The sequence below is a fragment of the Chiloscyllium plagiosum genome, chromosome 19 (genome assembly GCF_004010195.1).
Source record: "Chiloscyllium plagiosum isolate BGI_BamShark_2017 chromosome 19, ASM401019v2, whole genome shotgun sequence".
In the NCBI taxonomy this organism is placed as follows: domain Eukaryota; kingdom Metazoa; phylum Chordata; class Chondrichthyes; order Orectolobiformes; family Hemiscylliidae; genus Chiloscyllium; species Chiloscyllium plagiosum.
Genome location: NC_057728.1, coordinates 7,428,054 through 7,445,269, shown reverse-complemented (window position 1 = coordinate 7,445,269; position 17,216 = coordinate 7,428,054). Strand labels below are relative to the sequence as shown.

The 17,216-nt window shown below is 39.5% G+C and overlaps 1 protein-coding gene across 1 annotated transcript in view; it reads right to left on the bottom strand.

Moving 5' to 3' along the window:
• pnpla8 (patatin-like phospholipase domain containing 8) overlaps positions 1-17,216 on the bottom strand; it is a 72,468-nt gene that overhangs the window by 43,424 nt on the left and 11,828 nt on the right. Inside the window, exons 3-5 of the mRNA XM_043709010.1 lie at positions 15,458-15,607; positions 9,558-9,709; positions 5,134-5,228 (exon numbers count right to left, since the gene is read on the bottom strand). Coding sequence (XP_043564945.1) covers positions 5,134-5,228; positions 9,558-9,709; positions 15,458-15,607 — 397 coding nt within the window. The remainder of the gene's footprint in view (positions 1-5,133; positions 5,229-9,557; positions 9,710-15,457; positions 15,608-17,216) is intronic.

Sequence of the window (17,216 nt, the reverse complement as noted above, 5' to 3'; positions counted from 1 at the left end):
CTGGTGGCAGCTCTCCTCCCAACTGTTCAATTTTCCCTGGTCTTACACCCTAAAGCATCAGATTGTGCATTGGCTTTTAAGATTGTCAATATACTCAATTCACACTTGATAGGAATTTGGTACTTTTTGGGGGTATAATTTAAACTAACTGGCCAAATTCAAATCTGTTTAGACATTTCCGGGCAACTAGCTACTCCAGTAGCTGGAACACATGTTACATTGTATTTTATTCGGAACACTTGATGCTGTCACTGCTAGCTTTTACTCTCTTAAAGGTACAGTACACCCACATCTTCATAACACATACACATAACACCTGAGGGCATCCAAAAGCAAGGGCCCATAAAGGGCAGTGAGAAAATGACGAGATAATCTGGTTGAACAATGTTGCTCGGGGGATGACTTTTGACTAGAATACTAGACAGTACCTTCTGCACTTATTTAAATCATGGAACCTGCCCTTTTATTGATCATGACTAAAGATGACACATTTGACATTGAACTGTCAGCCTAAATAATGTACTCTGGTCTCTGGAGTCAGACTTAAACTCAGAATCTTTGCTTTAGAGATAAGCACGCTGTCACTGATCCAGCACGGTCAACATTGTATTAGTAGAACGGGGCACTAATGACACTGGCTGAAGTTTGTGAATTGGATAATTGATTGATGAAAATTTACTTGGAATTTCAACAGAAGTTCTTCATGCAATCCTAAGAGGACACTTAAACTTATTGAGCATTTGACAAAAAATAGAAACCTGCAATAACAGAAAGTTTCTTGTAATGGGAATGTGAACTAGTCCATTGTGAATGATCACATTTTTACATGTTTAATGATGCTAAGCTCTACGGTAGACATCGAGGATGAAGCAAAATAGTACATTCTGACTCTTGATTGAGCCAATTATGTGGAAAGCTTGAGATACTTCAGACCATTTCGTTGCACAATATTAACTAGTGCATTTGGGGGGAAAATAGCTGTGGATTCATGTTAAACTAAGAAGTCCTATTCTGAGGAGACACTTCTCTTTTATGTGACATGAATTTGGCCTAAGCAGAAGGGCAGAAGGACTGCCTTTAAATCTGTAGAAGGATTCAACCTCAAAATGGTTTTCAGCAGTGTCAACTGATTTGCCAGAACACCTGGTTGATATTCTTAAACTAATTGCAATATTAAAAGAAAGCCTGCATAATTTCTGGAGACAAAAATAAGTATACAGAAACGACAGAAGCAGGAAAACATCTAGTCAGCATGGTGTAGTTATTTCATGAGACAAATCTGGAACACAGAGCTGGTCTTAAACTCATCTGTAAAACTTCACCATTGTATCTGATAAATAGCATCCTTATTTGGATGAGTCTGAGCCCAAGCTTGGAGCATGGAAAACAGATTGGAAAGGATTCAAACACTTATCAGAGAGCCTGCATACTGAAAGAAATAAAGTCATCAAAAGACTTCCACAACAAAATTAATCTTGTTTGGAACATGAATAAGGATAGATGTGATCTAGTTTTCAAAGTAATGCCAGACTCTAAGTTGAAATCAACATTATTTAAGTTGTATTATGCTTGATGAGCATAGGATGAAATTCACTTTGTTACAGAACAGGATAAACTTACTTTGACAAAAAAAAATTCCCTCAACTCAACCCAACCCTCAATGATGGATTTGTGAAAAAGATTCTTAGAAATGACAGCTGATGTTGAATCGATTAATATATTTAAAATGGAGTTGAACTAGTAATCATTGGTGAACCAGTGAGGGAATGGCAATTTGTGGGGAATGATAGAGATACTGACAGTCCTGCGTGATTTTTAAATAAACAGAGGAGATAAATGATTAAAATTAATTTCTCTAAATTAACATATACACTGTTGCTCTGAGTAATATTATTATTAAAGAATAATCATTCACAAGTTTATTGTGAGCAGACTCGATAAGCTAAAGCATCCTTTGCTGTCACAGACTTCTTCCCCAGTTATCACTGTAGAAAACAGACCTGTAAACTTGTACTAAAGTATGATTTTTAAAAATTTGAATAAAAAATTACATTATACCCCACAACTAACTGCAAGTATAACTACTACAGGGCGGAGGGCAAATATTCGTTTCATTTATGAACTTTTACATTCCAAAGATCCTAACTGAAGGTTTATCTAGTTTGACAGGCATCAAAATCTTTGGTAATAAAAGATCATTTTCCATAGAGTGTACATCTATCTTCTCTTATGCTTCATTTTACTCATATAGGGTCTAGAATCATTGCTGCAATTCTACTGCATTAGACCAGTTGGGCATGAATTGTTAACAACCAGTGCCCTCTAGTGTTTATGAAAATCAACTGGTGCACGTATGGTAGAATATAGTTTGCAGATTACCAAACAATTGCAACATGCACTTTTCAGCACCTTTGCATATTAACATGTTCCAAGATACTTCACAGGGACAATATCAAACAAAATATCAAACAAGTTGAACATAGTAGGCAATGAACTAAGTCAAAGAAGAAGTTTTAAAGAATGTCTTCAAAGAGGAAAACGTAGTGAAGAACTAGAGTGAATTTCAGAGCATAGGGCTTGGCTTCCAGCAGCAGAGCAATTAAAATCAGGGAAATCAGGAAATCAGAATTAAATGACAGCAGAGATCGTAAAACATTGTTGAAAGAGATTACAGAAATAGGGAACAATAAGCTCATGAAGGGCTTGCAAAATTTTCATTCTTAATTACAAGTAAAGCACTTCTTGACCAGATAATACGTAATCGGCCAATCTCACTTATTGAGCAAAATGTGTAATGGGTGAACAGGATTTGGTGAGAGTTGAAATTTTCATGCAAAAGCATTGAATTATTTGTAAATAGTTACATTATTTCAAGGGAGACTTATTGGTGAAATATAGTTATCGGCTAGAATTTGCAAGAGATGTAACAACTTGCTGTAAAATCAACCAGCACCATCAGATTCATTAAGCATTTTCATCCCACGATTCATCTTTTGCAGCATTAACCTCAATTTCTTGAAAGAAGGAATATTCTTCCCTTAAATGGAAAGGGGGGGGGGGCAACACCTTGTTTATTTAAACATTTTGCCAAGATCCATCTCCTATACAACTACATACTAGCTCAGAGCTGAATTACATTTATAGTTTCCACTGCTGTAATAACTTGGAAGATTAGTTAATGCCCCAAATACAAGTTTAAGTGTTAAAAATCACACAATACCAGGTTATAGTTCAACAGGTTTATTTGGAAGCACTAGCTCTCAGAGCACTGTTTCTTCATCAGGTGATTGTGATGCAGAACCATAAAACACAGAATTTATAGCAAAAGATTACAGTCTCACACATCTGAAACGATATATTGAATAAACCGAGTGTGCTAAGTCTTTCATCTTTTAGAAAGAATTTGCTGGTTTCAGTTCATTAATATATAAATCCAATAACTTCTTTTAAAGCTTTTATATTTGCAAATACATTCTATTGTGTTCACAAAATGCAGAACCTGCAGACTATGTAATCTATGTAATATTTTGTAAATTCCACTTTGGAAATAGAATCAGTTTGACTCAAGTTTGGGCTCTAGCCTCACACCTTTAAGGCATTGTCATCTTTTGTTATAAAACATTAAGTTATCATGAGAATGTGACTTAAAAGAAATTCTGGGATTTACATATTAAAGAACTGAAACCAGCAAACCCATTCTAAAAGATGAACGACTTACCAATCTAGGTTTGTTCAATATATCATTTCAGCTGCAGGAGATGTAATCCTTTGCTATAAATTCTGTGTCTTATAGTTCTGCATCACAACCACCTGATGAAGAAGCAGTGCTTTAAAAGCTAGTGCTTCCAAATAAACCTGTTGGACCATAACCTGGTATTGTGATTTTTAACTTTGTCCACCTCAGTTCAACACTGGCTCCTCCACATCAAGTTTAACTGTGACACACACAGGTTAGTGGTCTGGCAAGATCAATTTCTCATCTCAGAGACTTGACTCTACAGCAGTGTCACCAATTATTGCAGGCGACAGATCCCCACAGTTGAGCTCCTGGTAAGATTTTTAGGCTAAATTAGAGGCTGGCAGAAAACTTCCCTCGCAAGCAGAGCAGGTTATCCAGAAAATCAGTACAATGATTTGAAGGGAATAGAACTGAAACAGACTCAGGGGGGCTAAATGGCTCTTGTTTCAACTGAAGCCTGTTTAGAGTCTTCCATCCATGGAAAGAAGTGGCAGAAAGCTGCAGCACAGAAGGATTTGGGGGTCCTTGCACATGAACCACAAAGAACTAGTACTGACATTCAGCAGGAAATAGGGAAGGTAAATAGAATGTTGGCCTTTATTTCAAGCTAAAACAAGGCACTAATCAGGTCACAGCTGGAACATTGTGACCAGTTTTGGTCTCCTTATCTAAGGATAGATATACTGGCATTGGAAGCAGTCCAGAAAAAGGTTCACTGGGCTAATACTGGGTATGGAGAGATTTTATTATATGGTTGTGTTGGTTGGGCTTGCACTCATTCAAGTTTAGAAGAATAAGGAAACTTTATTGGACTATATAAATTCTGCGGGGGCTTAACACAGTAGATGTGGAGAGATCTTAAAAATGTGTTGCTGGAAAAGCGCAGCAGGTCAGGCAGCATCAAAAGAGAAGGAGAATCGACGTTTCGGGCATAAGAAACGTCGATCCCCCTGCTCCTGGGATGCTGCCTGACCTGCTGCGCTTTTCCAGCAACACATTTTTAAGCTCTGATCCCCAGCATCTGCAGTCCTCACTCTCCTAGATGTGGAGAGATCGTTTGCTTTTGCGGAGAAAACCTAGGACCAAAGAACATAATCTCACAGTAAAGGCTTGCCCATTTTAAGACAAAGATGAGGTGTATTATTTTTTTTCTATCAGTGGGTCATAAGGCTATAGAATTCTTTGTCGCAAAGAGTATCAAGATTAGATTGTTAAGTACATTCAAAGTCTAATTTAGTTGATAATCAGAGAATCGAGAGTTATGGGGAAAAGGCAGATAGAGTCAAAGTGAAGAGAATGGTCAGATTACCATGATCTCATCAAATGGCAAAGTGGACTCAATAGACCAAATGATCTACTTCTGTTTCTTTGTCTTATGGTCACACAACACCTACCTGTGCTAACCCCACAGATGTAGTCAAAGAGTTGATAGACTTGTTTTCCTGTCAGTTCTTCAAGTTTACGAAGGGTCTGAAGAGCAACCAGTCCCCTATAACAAATAAAACACTTCTCTCATTATCTGTGCGGGGTATTTCTATTTGTAAGTTCATGCCTTTTCTGTAAACGCTAGAAATATCTAAACTGGATGGTGCAACAAACGCTATTGTTGCAAACAAAATGTTCCATTCTACTCGCTGCACCATAACCATTACTTTCTAATGCTCACAATGCAAATAACGGACACATTTCTAAAGTTGCCTGCTGCAACAGCAGAATATTTGCCATTTGTGACAATCACATTGAGAATGAAGCATTTAATACAGAATGACTAACCACAAGGTAGTAGGGAAACTATTTTATGTATGTGTTTAAACAGATTTGAATTTGTCACGTTTTTGTCTCGGTATTTGTACAAAGTTGATATCAATATTGCGGAAACAAGTGATGCCTCAATGTACAGAGTACCATCAGGAGGTAAAACACCCATGGTAAACTAAGAGCTCCAGTAAAGAGCTGGATGGTCACAAATGATCAAATTGGCCTTGAATGAGTCTAATACCTCAAGTGGAGAGCCAGAAGTCAGAAATTTATCTGCCAGCTCTCTATGGTTTTTAAAATTCTTTCAGAGGAGGGTTATTGTTGACTAGACCATGATTTATTGAACATCAATAATCAACTTTGATATGAGTGGTGAGCTACTTTCTGAACTGCTGGAGCCAATTTTTTTTTGGTGGGGGTGGGGGGGCATGACCTCTACCAAACTCTGCAGGACCAGCTCCCAGGAAAGTTGACATTCCTGGTAAACTGGAAACAGAAATGACTGAATAAGAAAGTTCTGCACAAATGAATTCAGCCCAGTAATCCTGCTCCATCCAGAATCCCTAGATAATTATTTGATTGCAGTCTTCTTTCCTATATCACAAAGTTGATCACCTATTTAGCATGAAAATAATTTGCAACAGCACACCCTCGACCAGGTTTCTCAACAGGTATTACATATCCAGCCAAGATGAGAAAAGCCATTTAGGATAGAAAAAGATTCTAAATAAGAGGCCATGGCATTAGGGGAAAGACATTGGCATGGATAGAGAATCAGCTGACTGGTAGAAGGCAGAGAGGGGCAATAAAGCGATCTTTTTCAGGGTGGCAGTAAGTGACTAGTGGTGTTCTGCAGGGTTCAGTGTTCAGACCACAACTATTCATGTTATTGATTAGTGATCTGGACAAAGGAACTGAGGGCACTGTGGCAAAATTTGCAGATAATACAGAGATTGCAGAAGAATTTGATAGGCTAGGAGAGTAGGCAAATGGAATACAATGTGGCAAAGTGTAAGGTAATACATTTTGAAGGGATTGAGGCATTCTAGTTCAGGATTCTCTTGACATTAACAAGCAAGTTCAGCTTGCAGTTAGGAAGCCAAATGCAATATTAACATTCATTTCAAGAGGGCTAGAATACAAGGGTAGGGATGCATTGCTGAGGCTGCAAAAGGTTCTGGCTCTATATAAAACTACATTTGGAGTATCATCAGCAGTTTTGTGTTTTGTTTCAAAGGAAGGATGCGCTGGCCTTGGAGATCTTGGGAATAATGTGCTTGTCATGAGGAACAGCTGAGATTCCTGGATCTCTATTCAATGGAATCTCAAAAGATGGGGGAGATGTTTTTGAAAGTTACAGGACAGTAAGATATCTGGATATAGTGACTGTGGAGCAGAGAGATAAATAGGTTCATGATTAGTAAGGATTCAAGGGTTATGGAGAAAAAGGCAGGAGAATGAGGTTGAGAAGTGTATCAGCCATTGCAGAGCAGACTTAATGGCCTAATTTTGCAGCTATATCTTATGGTCTTAATGAGTATATTGGTGACACAAGTTTTATTTCAATTGTAAAATGGTGATGGCTTTGGATTTTGTTCTAAATGAAAGCTACATGCATGTTTATTGCATCTTATCTGTAAGCTCAAATAATCTGTAGGCAATACAAATGATAAACAAATTTACAGTAGGTCCTCTCAATTATTCCTTGAGAGAAAACAAACAGTCTTTGAAAGTCTATGGGAGTGCAGTAACTGCCATGACAATAAAAAATTAAATATGCGCAGACCTGGTTTTGAATACAGGTGGTTGCTTCAAGGAATGGACCACCATTCACACTACATTTTTACTGGATCAAAAATTTATTTCATTAATTTGTCAGAACATAGGGAAAATTCAGAGAGCCACTAACCATAATGGCTATCTTAAGAACATAAGAAAGAAGGACAGGAATAGGACATCAAGCTTGCTCTGCCCTTCATACGGGAGACCATGATGTCATGGTGACACCACTGGATTAGTTGGCTCGCATTCTGGAGACCTGGTTTCAATCCTCCTATAGGCCCTGTGAAATTCTTAAAAATTGATAAAACTTGGAGTTGAAAATCAGTCCCAGGAAGGTGATCATGAAACTGTAATCTATTGTCAATGAAACCCATCTAGGAAAGGAAAACCTACCATCCATAGCTGATTTGGCCTACTTGTGACTCTGTCCCTACAGAAATGTGGGTAACACTTACCAGCTGTCTCAAATGGTGCAATTAGACACTTAGTTCAAGAGCAATTGAGGATGGGCAACAAATGCTGGTGCCCATATGAAAGAATTACTGATCAGACTGTGGTCTTAAATATACTTTGTCTACTTTAATGAGCATCAACTCCCTTGGAGATCAAAAATCTGTTTAATCTTTTCAAGTGGCACAGCATGTGAGGATCCAGAAAGTTCATCCTGGCTACTTTGACAGTGACATCATTCTCTAACATTGGAGCTGCAACTCTGAAGGTTTTCCCTGCTGCTTTCCTGAGCTCAATCACAATTCACCGTTTCAACTTTTAACTTTATTCTTTAGGCAAGGTCATATTGTTTTAATCTGGGAGAAAAAGTGAGGACTGCAGATGCTGGAGATCAGTTGAGAGTGTGGTGCTGGAAAAGCACAGCCCAGGCAGCATCCGAGGAGCAGGAGAATCGACGTTTAGGCAATCAGGAATCAGAAGCCCTGATGAAGGGCTCTTGCCCGAAACGTTGATTCGCCTGCTCCTCGGATGCTGCCTGACCTGTTGTCCTTTTCCAGCACCACACTCTCAACCCCCATATTGTTTTAAATGCAGCCAGCAGCAGGTTTACGCTTCCCTTTTAAGGAGGAATAAATCTCTTCTCTTGTTTGTAAACATTTTGGTTTCCAGTGAACATACAAGTCAGCATCTAGAACTGACATCCCTCACAAAGCATGCCCACTGACTGAAAAGTCCTTCTGCTCTAACAGACCCATAAAATAAAACTAGAGAGTTTCTGTGAACTGTAAAGAAGCATAGGTCCCTCACTGCAAACAGACAATGAACTTTCAGTTATTTTCAAAAGGAATGAAAATATCTATGTGGTGGTTTAAAAAACATTAGCTTTGTTTTGAACAAATGGGTAATGGTAATTGGTGTATTTTGTTTTGCATCAACTAAAATTCTTCACTTTAGGACTCATTTATACTCCTCACACATAGATTTTCAAAACTTACTCTCTTTTTCAGGAACGGAACTTCAGAACTTGCAAAGTAGCAGTGTGATATTTATACTCTCCCTATCTGCATTATGACATTCAAGAAAGACTTTGAACACTTAATGACCAACATACACCATCTATTTAAGCAGGATGAGGTTGGGCAGTGTATTGCTGTGCAGCACTCTTAGTGTGAAACCATCATTCCATAGATGTGGAATGAATTTGAATCCAAATGTTAGTAAAAATGCAACACAACTAACAAACGTTCCTTCCCCAATTCATTAACAACATCATTATTGGTTAAAATCAGAGACATATTGCTTTGGATAGACCTTGCAAAACCTAAGCAGTGATTGAGCTCAGTATGCAACAACCAGCCCTCCAACAGGAAAGATCAAGTCAAACATCAAAGCTATATTGAAGCAGCCAGCCAGAAAGCAGCAGAAACCTTGAACAAAAAGCTCAATTTTAGGTCAGTTAAAGTCACCATAGTCCCAGAGGATCACAAGGCTCCTCCCTCATGAGAGAAACACGACTGGTGTTAAGCTTAACCGGAGGATCCCAGTGTCTCAGAGGCAAGGAGTGAGAATGAGAAGGCAGACCTTCAAGGTGACCTTAGTTAGATTGATTAGCTCAGTTGGCTGGATGGCTGATTTGCGATACAGTGCGATTCCAATGATGTGGATTCTGTCCCCGGACCAAGAATCCCAGACCCTCAGGTTAAACTCTCCACTAACCCTATGGTCCTCTGGGACTTGACTATGCTGATTGAAAAAGACAAATGGAAGAGTTACTCTGATGTAATATTACAAGCCTCACTTGAAACATTAAAATCAGAAGTTCAATTACCTCGTCCCTCCTCCATCAATAGTCAGAACTCTAATGCCACGGCCTTTTATTGGGTCTGTATATCCAATCAAAGCCAGTGCCTCCCTGACTGCATTCTGAAGAGTTTCATCATTTGCTTGCCTCAGACGCAGCAAGCAAGGAATTATTTTCTCCTGTTTTAAAAGAATAAGACCATTTTAAAAACTCAGTCTTCATTATAAGAGTTGTAACAAATATTTAACACAATAAAAAAGACAATATGGCTAGCTATTCCTGCTAAAATAGAAATATCCATGAATAAAGTGGCTTGCAGCTACCCACAGAAAGCTCTCTGGGGAACTTATTTAAGTATTCAAATGGGTTTTGGAGAGTATAATGGCAGTATCTAATATACTATAATTAAATTTAGCTTTTTACTGGAATAGACATTTAAAAACTCATTCCAACTTTAACTGGAGGTCTATTTTGAGCAGACTGAGCAGTAATGTCAGCATTTTGACTGCCATGCCTAGTCACTGACTGCCAACCGGACTTGAAATCTTCCCACTGAGGCCTCCACCACAACTTGCTACTGTTTGAAATTGAAGAATCCAAGATAAATCACTTTTTCTTTAAGTGATGAAATTGTGCATTTCAAACGTCTGTGGACATTATAGTCAGTGAAAATTTGGAGTACTCAGTCTGTTCAAAGAAGGTCATACAAGCTGCCTCTTTCTTCAAAAGTTGGAGTTGTATAATTTGTTGTTCCTTTGTGAACTACCTCAACCACTGAAAATATTACCAGCAAATCAAATCAGTCAGGTGTAAACTGCAACAAGATTAAAACCTCTAATTTCCTTATTTTGTTAGATGTAGCTACCCCTCTGTTTGAAGTCATATTTCTTTTCCAATTTTGCCCATTTATTTAATCTATTATTTAATTATTTAAACAAATCGTACTCAGCAAGGAACTCTAAACAAAATAGTGTGGCATTCCACAGGCAGATAAATGAATGTAAAATCAAGATGTGAACAGGGCCATTGTTAGAAACCACTGTTATAGCAAAATAGCAGAAATATTGAACAAACATTTTCTTTCAGGACGTAAACAGAGTGGTGGTCAACATATATCAGAAATAGTAATTAAAAATTCTATAATTACATTAATATAGCAGAAATATCAAATGAATGACTCAAACTTCCCTACTTCAGACAGATACCCGTATTAATCTATGTTTAATAAACTGGCTGAATGAACAAGAGAATCAAATGCAGTTTGAAGTGGGAGGTATTACATTTTGAGAAATAAGACAATTAAATAACTGGAACCAAAAGAGAAAATGCTGGAAAATCTCAGCAGGTCTGGAAGCATCTGTAAGGAGAGAAAAGAGCTGACGTTGAGTCTAACTGACCCTTTGTCAAAGCTAGTTTTGACAAGTAGCTTTGACAAAAGGTCAGTTAGACTCGAAACATCAGCTCTTTGCTCTCCTTACAGATGCTGCCAGACCTGCTGAGATTTCCCAGCATTTTCTCTTCTGGTTTCAGATTCCAGCATCCGCAGTAATTTGCTTTTAATTAAATAACTGGACCGGACATGCAAAAGGATTAGAGAATGCAAATGCACTAGAGAATGCAAATGCACAGATTACTGAAACTTTTCATGTAGGTTAATTATGACATAATAAAAGCAATCCAAGTACCAGGGTTTATTTCTAGAACTGAAAGCAAAAAGGCTTCGCTAAATGCATGTCGAATATCTGTACAGTTCCGGTCACTGTATTAAGGGTAAGTAGAGGCAGTGGAAGAGGTGCAAATCAGGACGAACCAAAGGATTTTCCACCTGAGAAAGAAAGGCCAGAAACAGCCAAATTGAAATCTGGAAACTTATGAAAGGTTCCAATACACTGATACAAATGTTGTCCCTCATGGATGGGAAGGAAACTAGAGGCCACTAATATGAGGTAGTCACTAAAAATCAAAATCAAAAGAGCAAGTACTGACTTCACTAAGCAGAGTGGCAAGAATGTGGAACTCACTAACAAAGTTGAGCGAACTAGAACATTTGTATTTTTCAGTCATTGATATTTGTAAGGGAAGTGGGGGAAAGAGATTGTAATCAAGCACATTTGAACATGTGTAGCTTGATTCTAATCTAACAGTCTAGTTTCATCACTATATATTACTCAGATAATTATGTGCACTAGTTACGGATCTTGTAGCCATTAGAACTTCACCCTGCCACTATGAGCTCAAATGTTGATTTCTCAAGACAAAACTCAATTTTTTTTTAAAAGGATAAAAGATATAATTAAGTGTACTGCTGGGCGCGTTCAATTCAACTAAACAGTTGACCCAGCACTCCTCCATTACAGTTTATAGAATCCTAGTGATAGCAATTATAAAGGTGAGAATGCAAGCAGTATTTAGAATATCATCTGCAGTTGTCATTCCATTCAAAAATTCTATATGAATTTTCCCACATTAACTGAACGATGCCTATCTGTTCTATTTTTAATCTGATTTTTCCATGTCTCACACTGGTTTTTGGTCTATCTGCAGTTGCACATCCTGACCACACTGTGGAGCTCTCAAGAGTCTTCAGTTTGGAATCACATAGCCTGAATGCATGTGAACACATAGTGAGCAAACAAGTGACTCGCAATTAAGTTTAAAACTATGCTTCAGATACAGATATTGTCAACTTTGTTTCTTTCCCTTCCCTTCCCTCCCTCTAAGAAGCATGCTCACTTCCCTGCCTTGACTTCTTGCACAGCAAGATGTTCATATTCTCATCCCAGCCTGAGATTTTTCACATTAACTGAAACATTAGTTTCAATTCAAATTACATTTTACAAGTATACCTACATAATATTAATATTTTATAATAACTTAGCTACTAACACCCCGAAGCCCGTCCACCATCTCCAAGTTACAAATTTGGAATGTGCTGAAATACTCCCCACTTGCCTGGATGGGTGCAGTTCCAACAACACAAGAAGCTTGACACCATCCAGGATAAAGCAGCCTACTTGTTTGACATGACATCCACAAGCATCCGCTACTAATGTACAGTAGCAGCAGTGTGTACCATCTACAAGATGCACTGCAGAAATTCACCAAAGATCCTCAGTCAGCACCTTCCATACCCAGAATCACTTCCATCTGGAAGGACAAGAGCAGCAGATCCATGGGAACACCACTACACGCAAGTTCCCTCCAAGCTACTCATCTTCCTGACTTGGTACATATCACCACTCCTTCACTGTCACTGGGTCAAACTCCTGGAATTCCCTCCCTGGTGGAATTGCAAGTGGACTGGAGTGGTTCAAGAAGGCAGCTCACCACCAACTTCGCAAAGGCAACTAAGGACGGGCAATAAATGCTGACCCAGCCAGTGATGTCCACATCCAACAAATGAGTTTAAAAAAAGGTTTTAAATGGATACTTTACATCTGCAATCAATGTAGAGAAGGACAACATAGATACAGAAATCAGGAAGAGAAACTGTGATTTATTTGAATGATAGCAATGAGAAGGAGGAGGTATTAGCTGTTTTAGCATGCTTGAAAGTAACTAAATCCCTAGGCCCAGGTGAAGGAGACAAGGGAGAGATTGTGAGGGCAAGGACATTAATTTTCAAATCCTCTTTGGCTGCAGGAGGGATGTCAGAGGATTGAAGTCAGTTCACGCTGCACCAAGATTCACGAAGGTAGTAATAAACCAGGAAACTACAGGCAGAGAGTCTAACATCTGTGGTAAGGAATCCATTTCAAAAAACTGACGTGGTGGCATGATAGCTCAGTGGTTAGCACTACTGCCTCACAGTGCCAGAGACTTGGATTCGATTCCAACCTTGGACAATTATCTGTGTGGTAATTGCACATTCTCCCACTGTCTGTGTGGGCTTCCTCTAGGTGGTCCAGTCTCCTCTCGCAGTCCAAAGGCGTGCAGGTTAGGTGGATTAGCCATGGGGAATGCAGTGCTGCAGGAATAGGGTATGGGAGTGGGACTGGGTGGGATGTGTTTCGGAAAGTCAGTGTGGACCTGAAGGGCCAAACAGCCTGCTTCAATATTGTGGGGATTCTATGATTTTTTTCTGAGATAAGGAACTCAAAGTTACTCATCCCGGTGTCATCTTACTAGTGTTTTGCATAGTTTTATTAAAACTTCCCTATTTTTGTGCTCTATTCCCTTTGAAATAAAGACCAACATTCTATTTACTTCCCTATTATCAACTGAACTTTTTCAGAGTCATGCATGAGGACTGAGGAGTGGCAGATGGAGTTTAATTTAGAGGAATGCAAGGTGCTGCATTTTGGAAAGAAAAATCAGAGCAGGCTTATACACTTAATGGTGAGGTCCTGGGGAGTGTTGCTGGGCAAAGAGACCTTGGAGTACAGGTTCATAGTTTCTTGAAAGTAGAGTGGTAGGTAGAAAGAATAGTGAAGGCAGCGTTTGGTATACTTTGAACAGAGCATTGAGCATACGAGTTGGGAGGTCATGTTGCAGCTGTGCAGGACATTGGTTAGACCGCTTTTGGAATAGTGTGCGCAATTCTAGTCTCCCTCCTATCAGAAAGATGTTGTGAAACTTGAAAGGGTTCCGAAATGATTTACAAGGATGTTGCCAGGGTTGGAAGATTTGAGCTACAGGGGAGAGGCTGAATAGGCTGGGACTGTTTTCCCTGGAGCATCGGAGGCAGAAGGGTGCCCTTATAGAGGTTTATAAAATCATGAGGGGCATGGATCAGGTAAATAGACAAGGTCATTTCCCTGGGGTGGGAGTGTTCAGAATTAGAGGATATAGATTTAGGGTGAGGGGGAAAGATTTAAAAGGGACCTAAGGGGTAACATTTTCACACAGAGGGTGGTAAGTGAATGGAATGAGCTGCAAGTAGTGGTGGAGGCTAGTACAATTACAACATTTAAAAGGCATCTGGATGGGTATATGAATAGGAAGGGTTTAGAGGGATATGGGCCAAGTGCTGGCAAATGAGACTAGATTAGGTTGGGATATCTGGTCAGCGTGGACGAATAGGACAGAGGAGTCTGTTTCCATGCTGTACATCTTTATGACTCCCAAAATTCTGAGCTGCAGCTTGTTGCTTTCTTTCCCAATTTAAATAATATTCATCTTCTCTTCTGGTCAATGTGCATAATCTCACATTTGACAACTTCCCAGATGGGAAATATTGTCCACCTACTTAACTTGTTTATAAGCCTCTGCTGACACTCATCACCGCTCACCTTTCCACCTATTTTTGTGTCATCTATGGAATGTAGTACAGGACATTAACTTTGCTCATCTAAGTCATCAATATATGCTGCAAATAATTGTATCTTCCGCACTGATCTCTATGGCAGACCACTCATTACAGGCTCCCATCCTGAAAACACATCCTTTTTCCCAACTCCCTGTCTTCTATTAGTTCACCAATCCTCCAACCATGCTCACACCCAGCTAGAATTCAACACTGTAGTGTCTTTTGAACCTTATGTGCAATGCCACGGGAGGTCATTTCGCGCAGATGTGACACCTACGGGAAATGGCTTCGTGTTCAATTTCACTCCGGTGTGTGGTGGAACAAAGGAACAAGTTTGGGGAGAGCTGGTTACAGAGTTTTTTTGTGTTGGACTTCAAAAGAGTCATACTGTGCAAATTTCAACCAGTTCATCTGAATAAAACAAAGAAGTGTCGCACTGGAAAAAGCACAACAGGTCAGGCAGCAACTGAGGAGCAAGAGAGTGAACGTTTCGGGCATAATCCTTCATCAGTCCTGATGAAGGGTTAGGCCCAAAAAAAAAAACAACTCTCTTGCTCCTCAGATGCTGCTTGACCTGCTGTGCTTTTTCCAGCGCCACAGTTTATTGACTTTGACTTCTCTAGCATCTGCAGAGTTCACTATCTCCTAATAAAATAAAGAATGGTAGCCTCTCATTTACTTTGACAGCCACAGCCCGGGTTTCAGGGAATTCCAGGAGGTGATAACTCAGCTCTTCGACTCGATTAACATAAACTCTGACATCAGAGGCTCTGTGTAACGCTTGCACCAAAGCTCTTGTCCGGTTATCAACACTGAACTTAGCGATGATCTAGAGGGGAAGAAAAGTGATAATGCAATGACCAAAGAGATAAAAACATGTCACAGTAATTTCCCTAGATTTGAGGGGTCTTGGTCATGTAAATTTTCTTACATATTATTACCCAAATTAAAATATTGGAAAATCAAGCCATAATCTAAAGTAGGATAAGTAAGCAAGCAAATTGAGCAAGGTCATAGACATTGCATTGTAAGCTGTTCCTGTGGTTTGGTAAACAGGATCCTTTAAAACAAGTTAAGTGAATGCATCATCTAATAGCAATAGAGCTGACTACAGAAAAAAAAACTGTACATTAAATAGAAAAACGTAGCCGTGTGCATCAAAATACTTGTCAGTGAAATACTGATATCACTAAACATGTACATTTTAGGCACATTGTTAGCTACAAAAATTAAATTGTGCACTGGACCAAAAGTGCACCATGCACAAGAAAGTCAAAGCCACAGACGGGCTATAAAGAGACAGTCACAGATCACTACCACTGTGGTTATGGCCTAGTAATCACAAAGCATTTTGAAACATCAACAGGTGAAGGGCTCGTTTTTCTAAATTCCCCATTGTATTTCTTTGCGACTATCTTACAGTGATGTTCTCGAGCGCTTTGCTCCAGCCACAAGGGAATCGAAGAACTGCTAATCTCAACAGAGTTGAATGCGGAGGACGACTGGCAGCCACTGCAGCATAGTGCAGGTGCTAGGGAGTTGGCTTACACTGGAACACAAAACTTACCATTTACCACTCCTTGTGAATCCACACAGATACTTCAGCTGAGGACCATAACTGTTTTCCCAGTACTAACAGCAGATATTTTTCATAGACTCATTTGGAGATGCTCCTGGTTTGCACAAATCCTGCTCCAGGAGCATTGCCTCTTAAATTAGACTGTCACCCTAGCATCACTGGCACCAACCTCCACCTCCTCTTCCCCCACTACCCTTCCAACCCTCACCTCGGTGTCCACTTTACTTAGTCTTGTAACACAGTAGTAATGGCCATACCTCTGCACCAGGTGTGTCATAAATGTCTGAACAGGATAGAATTATTCAGATTAGAATAATTACCCTCTCAAGCCGATTCCTGGATTTCTTCACTAATACAGTGCTTAATGTACCTTCATTTTTCTCTTCAATTGATTAACAAGAGCACAAGCTCTAACCTGCAACCTTACAATTCAGACAATGCAACCCACTGAAATGAGCACAGAATATTTATTAATCAATTCAAACAACAATTATTCAGAAGTCCAATATAAAGCAGAAGGTGGAACCCAAGGACTGAAATCGTGTTACAGATGAACTTCTTTGGTAATCAAATAAAATTTAAATTGGCCTTGGCTCTGGTCAAGTGGATGTATGCTGAAAATGCGTTGCTGGAAAAGTGCAGCAGGTCAGGCAGCATCCAAGGAACAGGAGAATCGACGTTTCGGGCATAAGCCCTTCTTCAGGAATGGGGAAAGTGTGTCCAGCAGGCTAAGATAAAAGGTAGGGAGGAGGGACTTGGGGGAGGGGCTTTGGAAATGTGATAGGTGGAGGGAGGTCAAGGTGAGGGTGATAGGCCGGAGTGGGGTGGGGCGGAGAGGTCAGGAAGATGATTGCAGGTT